The following is a 9,966-nucleotide window of genomic DNA, read 5'->3' on the forward strand; positions in this document are numbered from 1 at the left end:
TATGAGCCTTGAACTTGCAGCATTGTGAATTTAATCAACATAATACACAACAGTGGAACCCATGGGACTATGCTGCAGTAGGAAAGTAATTTCTCAATTATTCATTATTAAAATGTGTTTGGAGCTACTAAGTCTGTGAAAGATCATTCTGGTTTTTTTTAAAGTACTAGATTATTTTTATGGAGTAAGTCACAATTCTATCAAGAATACTGTTCACGCTTCTAGAAGTTGCATTTAATTTGGTTAGTGTATTTTCTGAAGAATTTCACAATTCTTTTGGGGTTGCAGATGGAAGGAGGAATGGCCATCTGTACAATTGATCACATATGCATATGGAGCCTTAACCATCTGCTTTTTTCTTCTATAAAACTTGAGGGATACATATGTTGTAGTGCAAGGCAAAACTAAGTAGGAAAGATTTTATATCAAAGATGCTAAATTTGGAAATTAGCTCATATTAATAGTACAGTAATTGTGCAGATGTATTTATTTTGTCACAATTTCATTTAATAACATAGTATTGAAATATACTTGTTATAAGGAAACAAAAAGAGTGATTTGATGATAGGAATGTCTATGGAGATTCTCAGTCATCCAGATCATGGTTGTCCCAAAGGTGCTTTTTTCAAAAGGCAACTGGGCTTTCTTGGGTTTTTTTCTTTGAAGACATTTTTGCTTTTCATCCAAGAAGCTTCTTCAATTCACTTCAGTTGATGATAGGAAATGCAAAGACAGAAAAGCAGTTGAACTGGCTTCTTTTTATCTTCAAATGGCTTTTTGTAGATATAGTAGATCTGTGCAGTACATGGAAATTTTCCTATCAAGCAAACAGTAGAATTTTACAATGTTTTGGCAAGTCTCATGCTTTGATCAATGTGAGCATACCCTTCTCCATTTTCTAAGACTTCATTGTCCACAACTTTAATAAAATGTAGTGCTTTTTCTCAATGGTGGCTGAAATATCAGGAAAATTAAATCATGCATATATTTTACAGTCTGTAGAAACCAATAATGGATTAGCGTGTATATTTCTGTAACACATTGGTCCTTAAATTAAAAAATTAAATCTTTATTTATTGGTTTCCTGCTTGAGCAGGGGGTTGGACTAGAAGACCTCCAAGGACCCTTCCAACTCTGTTATTCTGATAATCTACAAGCAAGTGATCTTTTGCAATGTGTTCTCAGTGGGTCATTTCCTAGAATACATAACAGTAAAGCCTAGGTTTAACAGACTTCTTTGATCAAAGTTGGATGCAATGAACACAATTTGGGGCTGAAGATTACTGTGAAATAATAGACAGCTATTTAATCAAGGTTTTACTTCTGTTAATGAAAGACTTGGGAAGATAGCAGAAAGATGCTTTCCTTAGCCTCCAATATAGGTTATACATTTTCAGTCATGTACAAAATAGTAGACAGAATTTGTGGAAAAAAATAGGCTTTGTGAAAGGCTAGGCTTTGCATGGTGTAGAGGGAGGAATGCCAGCACCCCCTCCCTTTATGTTTCTTTGTAAATCTCTCCTTTCTATGCAGACAAGAATTGGAAAAAGGCAGAGAGTTACAGCCGGGCTGGAGAAAGAGGGCTCCTCCCACCCCCTCTAGGGAGGTCCTGAGTGAAATATATGCATTAAGGCTATGTTAAGGTTAGAAGGAGCCCAGCAGGAATGAGACAACATACCCAGGGTGGTCCAGAGGCAGCAGCCCTTTGAATAATCCCACCAATGGAGAAAAAACAGTGCAACAAATAAAGCGACTGACAAAGTCCTGCTAGGATAAATTGCATTGCTAGCAAAATGTCTTGAGTGTTCCCAACTATCAAGATGGCTTTTTTTAATTTGTTCCTCTTAGTGTCTGATAATAAATGTGTTGGGTGCTTTGATATCCAAGCTTCTCCATTCTTGCAGTCAACCTGGCAGTTCACACCTCCTGAAGGGAACCTCCTTCTGTCACCTGGAGTCTTCTGTCCTTACTACTCTTCTTCCTGGGAGGAGGGGCGCATTCAGATACTCAAATTTAAAGCTGACATCAGGTACCAGCTCCACTTAGCTCTCACGTTTATCTCCTGGAAATAAGTAAATAGTGGTCGCCTCTATATCTTATTCTACAGAGTTTTACAATTTAGTTTGTTTTCATATGAAGACACGAGAGCCAGTTTGGTAAGGCATTATGGTACAAACTAGTCCCTAATTAGGCAAGAAGCCAGTCTTATTTATTTAATTTATTTATATGAGGTAGACTAGACAAGAAACATGACCAGATTAGTTAATTTTACTTTATTGTAAGGTTATATGAACAGAACAGGGGGTTGGACTAGATGACCTCCAAGGTCCCTTCCAACTTTACTATTATTATTATCATCATTATGAACCTTGCAAATTTGAAAGTACATTTCTTCCTCAGTCTTTATAGCTCAAGAAACTAAGAATGTTCCCTTCTGAGACATCTGCTATATCCACATTCTTGCAGTAGATTATGGTACTAAATAGGCTCTATCTGATTGTTCCCTTAGCTATGTCTCTATCCCAAGGATATTCCCACATATCATTACTCTTGAGCCAATCACTTTCTCTCAGCCCTAGGAAAAAGACAATGACATCTTTTCTAAGAAAACTGCAGGCAGTTTCAAAGAGTCAAAAACTGACTTGAAGGCACACATACACTCATGAGGAAATACTTGTTTCTTTCAGAACGTTTAATGAGTACAATAGGGAGGAAAATTTCCCTCATAAACTGGCTGAAAATATACTCAGTTATATATGGCAGCCATCAACATGTGATTTCTTCACTGCACAAGGCTAGTTACATGCTGATTGGTTTGTCAGGACACTGTGTGGGACTGGCTACTTGTTACTGACCCTCAACTCAGGCAGTAGAGGCTTGTTTGCTTCCATAACTGCTTTGTTTAATTTGATCAGCATATTTTTTTGCATCTGTCAGCATTTGTTACTTTAGTGGAAGGCTAAACCCAGCATGCCTTTATTCAGGAGATCAGCAAAACTACCAGCTAAAGTAACCAAGTTCCAGAATTCTTTGTTGACATATGAAACAAAGCAGAAATAACAACATACTTGTTTTATTATAACCAGGGACACTATAGCTTTTCCCCTTTTCCAAGTTTTTTCTGTTTAAATATACTAAATGTTCAGCGGTCCTTGAACTCTGTGAAAAAAAGTAATTACGTTAGCCCTTGCACTCTTAAGACTCGTACCTTCCAGTATTTTCTGCCATAATCCTCCAATTTCTTTATTTTTTCCCATTATTTATTTAATTTAACATAGTAAAATTATAAAAGTTTATAGAAATTTATAAAATTACAGAAACATTAAAAATGGTATTTAAATACTTTACATATTCTAAATCAAGTAGTTCATGAGACTATAAAATTATAAACCCATAAAGGTTACTTATACCGTATGCAAATATGTTCAACATAGCCACAACAGAAATATTGCAGTAGCAAATTTGAGTTTGTATAAAATTACAAAATTAATACATAAATTTTATTTTGTAATATTGACAATAGGATTTTGTGGTATTTTATCAATGCTCTAGGGCATGGTATTCATTATGAACTACTACAAGTACCGAAATATTTAATTCATACAAAATAGATTTTCCAGTATGCCACATAACAAAAGTAGGATACATTAATATTTAAATAATACTGCAAACAGATTCTTCTTTTGCATAACTTCTTTTTCAGAGCAACATTAGTGTCCATTAATTTTTTTTTCATTTATATCAGGAATCTTTCATCCACTAATGTCTTGGATGCTAAATTCTTCTGCCCAACTGTATTACGAATGAACCTGAAAATCTAAGAACACAAAGCAGATTTAGATGATGTGTCACAAACTGAACCAAATATTCTGTGTGTAGCAGCAAATGTCTGCTAATTTACATACTGTTTAATCTCATATAGATTATTGTCTTAGATTGTGACAAATTGATACTACAGTCCGTGAGAAAAAGGGGAACATCCAAATCTATCTAATGTTGTGTATTCATATTAATTTGGAATTCTAAGAAATATATCAAAAGCAAAGCTTTAAGATCAGTCACTTTATAGCAGGGCTTTTCAACCTTTTCACCCATTGTACCACTTTTAGGATATGGCAACATCCGAGTACCACCCGTCGCCTAGCAAGATGTCAAAAACTTGATGACCCTCCCCCCAAAAAGGAAAAAAGTGATAAAGTACAGGTAGTCCTCAACTTACAATAGTTCGCTTAGTGACTGTTCGAACTTACAATGGTATTGAAAAAAGTGCCCCCCAAGCCACAGCCGAGCAAGATACCTGCCTGCCCACCCAGCGGCACTTCCTCCTGTCCGAGGTTTTCATTGTTGTGAGCATTTCTGTTGAGGATTGGCAGCAGGGGTGGGGTGGGGGGGTGTTTGGTTTTTATTCCCCCCGTCTGCTGGGTGGTTGCAGCAGGTTTTGGTCACTTCACATGACCCTGGGACACTGTGACCATCTTAAATATGAATCAGTTGCCAAGCATCTGAATGTAAATCACAAGACCCTGGAGATGCTGCAACATTCCAGCTGATCGGCACTTCTTCTGGGCTCAGCAGAAGCACCAGGATCAGTGCTGCTTTCCAGCTGATTGGTGCTTCTTCAGGGCTCAGCAGAAGCGCCAGGATCAGTGCCGAGCTCCAGCTGGAGCCTGGCACTGATCCTGTCGCTTCCACTGAGCCCTGACAGCCCTGCAGCTCCAGCCGTCTCTCGCTCAGGCTTGTGCGGTGCTGCCACCGGTTCAGCTCATTCCCCTCCCCGCTACCATTTTTCTAGGATGGTCACGTACCACCTGCCAGGTACCAATGTCCCACAGATGGTACCCGTACCACTGGTTGAAAAGCCCTGCTTTATAGGATATATCAAATTAAAATGACCAGTCTTAAATATGCTATTTTAGGCTTTCAGAGAGTAGGAAGTTATAATTTCTTGGAAATTCTAGAGGTATTCTAACAGCCAAACAAACGAAACCACATGACTTTGCTGTTTGAACAGTCAGATTTTATTAACAAATGGGAATTTACCAGAGGATTCTGAACTGAATTCAGAGTACTTCCTGAAAATGCCACACCAGATTAAGTTTACTTAATACTAAACATAGTTTATAAAATAACAATAAGTTATTTATTGCCAGGTATAATTGCATAATGCTTCTTTGGAGGGATAAAAGAACCCAGGAAAAAGTCTAAATATAAATCTTTAAAACACTACTTTCATGGGAAATCACCAAACCTCTCTGTTCCAGTGTGTTTTCCCATTTCCTTTTAAATTGTGAAAGATGGATTATTTAAAATGTTTATATAAAGTATATAGCAATTTATGGATATTAATAATTTTAACAATATACATTTTCCCACAGGATAACTACAAGTTGTAAATAAATGACAGAATGGAACCCTAAAGCATTATCTATGTTATTCTAATTGTGAGATTTACCTCTTGTTGTAAATATGTAAGAACAGCTGCTAAAACGAAATTCTGAGCAGCCATATCCACAATGGCAAAAAACAGCATATCAAAGATGAGAAGGGTACTTTCATTGCCATAATAAAGAATATCGCTGAAAGAATGACCTTCATCTGCAAAAATGAAAAATAAATAAAATGTAAAACATTAAAAAATCTGCTGAATAACTTGCCTTTAAAAAAGCAAAGTATTTTATAAAATCATTACTACTACTAGAATGTTTTTTCAAACTAGGTTCCATCTCTCATAATCCATAGCCAATTGACTGTACTGGAGAATTGATAAAAAATACAGAGAACATGCAATGCCAAAGGGAACATGAACTATCTGTATAGATTTGAAAAAATAATAATGTACGACTCAAAGTTATATTTGGCTGCAAGCAATGTAATGTGTTTAATGTATATGCAATTCTGCCAAGCATAATAGAGTTTCAAAGCCCTTCTCAAAAGCAAAATACGATTAAAAATACAACTAGAAGCATTTGATTTCTAAAGGTTTATAAAGTTATTGTCCAGAATCTGGATGGGAGACCATCAAGAAATTTATTGGAAGGTTGAAAACAAGCTGGAAAAAGTCAATGCCAAACCATTTTTAGATTGTTGCCACAAAAATAGCATATTGCTAGGAATCAAGCCTGACCTGAGCGTCCTTTTTGTAAAAATTAAATTGCATGGAGCAATAGGCTATTTGTGACCAAATTCCTAAAAATCGAAGACTCTTCAGAATGAAAAAATAACACTTCTAATCTTCTGCCAGTATGAACAGAAAGGGAAGCTGCTTGTTTTCTCTATAAAGGAATTTCCATTCTCAGACTTAGTGTTGAAATTAAGCAAAGTGATAGAATAGATGAAGGATTCACAACTTAATCTCATCTCTGCCTTTTCTTTTGGTAAAGAAAGTGTTTTCATCAGAATTTTAAAAAGATCAACATTTATCTACATGCTATTTATAGAGATGGAGAATCATTACGCTAATAGGCTGTAACACTTTTGCAAGTTAAAATCTTTGGGACTTAATTAGATGGTTGCATTATGGCTAACTTATAACTTAGAAACTAAGGTAGTTTTAGCTGCAGCAATTCAGTTAGGGATGTTTGGTAAATGTATCACAAATCTCAAAGCTCAGAAACTGACTAATTTTGTCTGAACAAATACTACAGGAAAGAACTGTTCCTCTCTAATTGTTAAAAGTGTTTTAATGCCTTGAGATCAGGTTAAGAGAGAAAAATGAGTGTGAAATGTGTCCTCATCTTTAAGGAACTATTCAAAATTGTAAATTCTGTAAATTTTAAACAAAAGATGTAGCAGAGACAACACTGCTGAAGGCAGATCCATAAGCTATATGTTATGTAGTTAAGCTGATAATTTTTTGGAAACACTAAATGCTGTGCAAGACAAAAAAAAAGATTGCATATTGAAATAAATTGCTAGGATTCCTGTGCCTTCATAAATTAAACATCTGAAATCTACATTGGCAATACCATTGTAAAAGATGCTCTTTTCCATTGGTTCCATAAATTCCATTCCAAGAAGTCTTTCTAATAATAATTTGTCCTTTATGATGTAATCCATTTCCTTATGAACCTATTAAAAAGGGAAAACATAACAACTCAGAAGAAAGCAAAAGAAACTCTTCATTATGAAATTCCTTTCAAAAGAACAGTAACAGAAAAAGTAAATTATGTGTTCACTGTAAGATAATGTTTGCAAACTAAGCAAAACAGGATAAAAGGTATAAAATAATAGTGTGTATGATGATGATAATAGAGATGATGAACAACAACTGAAAGATCAAGCCAAAGTCTGTTAAATAAAAAAACTAAAATATAATAATGCCCCATCTGCTAGCAGAATATTGTCAGAGCAGATAACACTATGTTCTGGGTATCATAGCTAAAAATTCTGTTCACAAATTATATTAAAAGGCACCTTGGAGGAATTGCAGCAATAATAAACGAACAACGAGCCATATTTGGGACAAAAATATACTGCACCTAATAAAGAGACATACATGAAACACAAGCTAAAGCAAGCTAACTCACAACTGCATGAAAACCAATATTTTTTATGTTAATTATAATACGTACATGATCAATAAATGAGCTTAGAAATTTATTCATAGTATGGTATGCTTTTGTGCTTTGCTCAAATGTAGTTGCAGAAGAATTCAGAAGCCTAACGGGACCATGTTTCTGAAAGGAAAAAGAGAGAATAAAAATTAATCTGAAGCAGGGGTCCCTAAGTCCCAGGCTATGGCCCACTACCATGCATGTGCAGCGTCACTTGCATGAATGCAGTAAACATCTAGGAACCACTCAGAAGAAAATAACACCGCCACCAACACTGTCAGAGCAAGCTACAAACAGAGCAAATAATCACTCCCTTTTAGCACTGAAGATGTTATCTAGTTGAGTAACAAAATGTCTGCAACAAACAACCAAGTACGGAGAGCACCAACAACTTCACAGTCCAACCTTGAGCTACATTTAGTCTCTCCCAAGAGTATAATCTGCACTAATGCTACTATCCAAAAGGACCTCATTAACCATTTTAACATACAAATATAAATGGTAAACTCCACTCAAACTGTAGGAATATGAATGGAAAGTGATGATCCACCTATACAACACATAGAGAATTAATAATAAATTCTTGGTTATTCAAGGATAACAAAAATGAGAGAAGTAATTGTATCAAATACCATACTCTAGCAAGAATTGGGTCACATATTTCCTGCAAAAATTATATTTCAAATATTTGATAGCAAACAGTCTAACAAGAAAAAGATATATACCCTTGTCAATGATTCATGAATCTTGTCATATTGCTGCCTCATTTTGCTTGAAATGGAAATCTGAAATGTCTGACCATCTGTATTTGGTAACAAGCCTCTTTGGCTACACAGATTTTCCTGAGGAAATGACACAAAGAATTGATGAAATAACATGTGCAAAGATTGAAATTTAACACTAGGTTAGTGTTTCTCTACCGTGGCAACTTTTAAGATGTATGAACTTCAACTCCCAGAATTTTGTAGACAGCAAATTCTGAAAGTTGAAATACACACATTTTAAAGTTGTCAAGGTTTAGCAACACTGATACAGGGTGATCAGATACAAGCTGCAAAAAAAATCTGGACATACACTGGATGGGAATAATTAATTTTCTCTTTCTCTTTGGTCGATTTGGATTTTTCTAGCTCAGGTTTGGGAGCCCCATATTATTTCTGTCACAATAGAATATGTACAATATGTGATTCCAGAACTGTAGAGAATCTAAAATTCTGATATAAAATACTGCTCATAAGTTATATAATGGTAAGAACAGCCACCACCAAAAAGTGATGAAAGATAATATTGATATGCTAATGGTTCAGTTGAATGTAGTCTCTTCAGGGAGAGCTATAGGAATTAAAGTAAAAAAAGTAATGATGGCAGCCACAACTGCACCTGTCTCTTACAAAGCAGATTAAAAGGGGGTGGGGCTTTGATTGTACATTTCTGGTTGTCATCTTGACTTTCTGATCAGTGTCCTGCAGATGCCTTGTCTCTATGACTAAAATTCATTAGGATGCTATCCCAAGGGTGCTTTTTCACAAGGCAACTGGACTTTCTTGTTTTTCTTTGAAGACATTTCACTTCTTATCCAAGAAGATTCTTCAGTGGCATTGTGCTTCTGTAGTTGTTGCAAGAAATCAATGACCTTTTTCTTTAACTGCTGTTGTGATCTCTCTTCTTGGATGAAAAGTGAAATTTCTTCAAAGAAAAACAAGAAAGTCCAGTTGCCTCGTGAAAAAGCACCTTTGGGATAACTAGGACCTGGATGACTGAGAATCTCCATAATCATTAGGATATTCTTACAAGCTTTGGTAATTTAGTTATTCCTTTTTTCTGGATGGCTTAAAATTAAAATATGAACAATTACAAAAAAGAGTCAAAATAAATAAATAAGGCAACCATACAAATAATGCAAACATTATAACATGGTTTAAAAAATTAAAAACTCCTTTGAAAGAGACAATGGATTGTGTGTTAACACCTCCCAGTTAAATATTGTTCATTGTAGTGTTAAGTTCATGTGAAATATTTTATTTGTCTCTTTCTGGTGAATTTCATAAGCTGTGACAGAACTGGAGTATTTTGAAAAATCAACTGATGGGAAGGTAGAAGAGAGTAAACTGTTAATTGGGTATCAATGAATGAACTGAACTTAAGATTGTAGCAGAAGCAAAATTGATAGAATGAAACCATTTTAGATTTCCACTCTTCTGGTTTATTCACTTACTGCTTCCCTTTTTAGGTTCATATTCATCTCTTCCATATTTGTATCTGAATGGCCATGCACAGATCGCCCATGAATGTAGTACCCAAAACATCTGTCTGACAATAGGAAAACTGAAATCTGCAACATGAGAAAAATAAAATGGAGCATTTTAGTATACATTCAGATAACAAGAATTCTACCCACTACTGCATTTTGTAA

At 35.3% G+C, this 9,966-nt stretch overlaps 1 protein-coding gene across 1 annotated transcript; it reads right to left on the reverse strand.

Moving 5' to 3' along the window:
* Positions 1-3,267: 3,267 nt before the first annotated feature.
* Positions 3,268-9,885, reverse strand: LOC107292747 (meckelin; the record flags this gene model as incomplete). The annotated part of the gene is given in 6 exon segments (XM_015821864.1): positions 3,268-3,817; positions 5,453-5,595; positions 6,966-7,068; positions 7,572-7,676; positions 8,279-8,395; positions 9,769-9,885. Coding segments are annotated over 6 exon segments (666 nt in total), but the record flags the coding sequence as incomplete, so codon positions are not given.
* Positions 9,886-9,966: the final 81 nt, after the last annotated feature.

The sequence above is a fragment of the Protobothrops mucrosquamatus genome, unplaced genomic scaffold (genome assembly GCF_001527695.2).
Source record: "Protobothrops mucrosquamatus isolate PMUCROS unplaced genomic scaffold, P.Mucros_1.0 scaffold1414, whole genome shotgun sequence".
Taxonomy (NCBI): Eukaryota; Metazoa; Chordata; class Lepidosauria; order Squamata; family Viperidae; genus Protobothrops; species Protobothrops mucrosquamatus.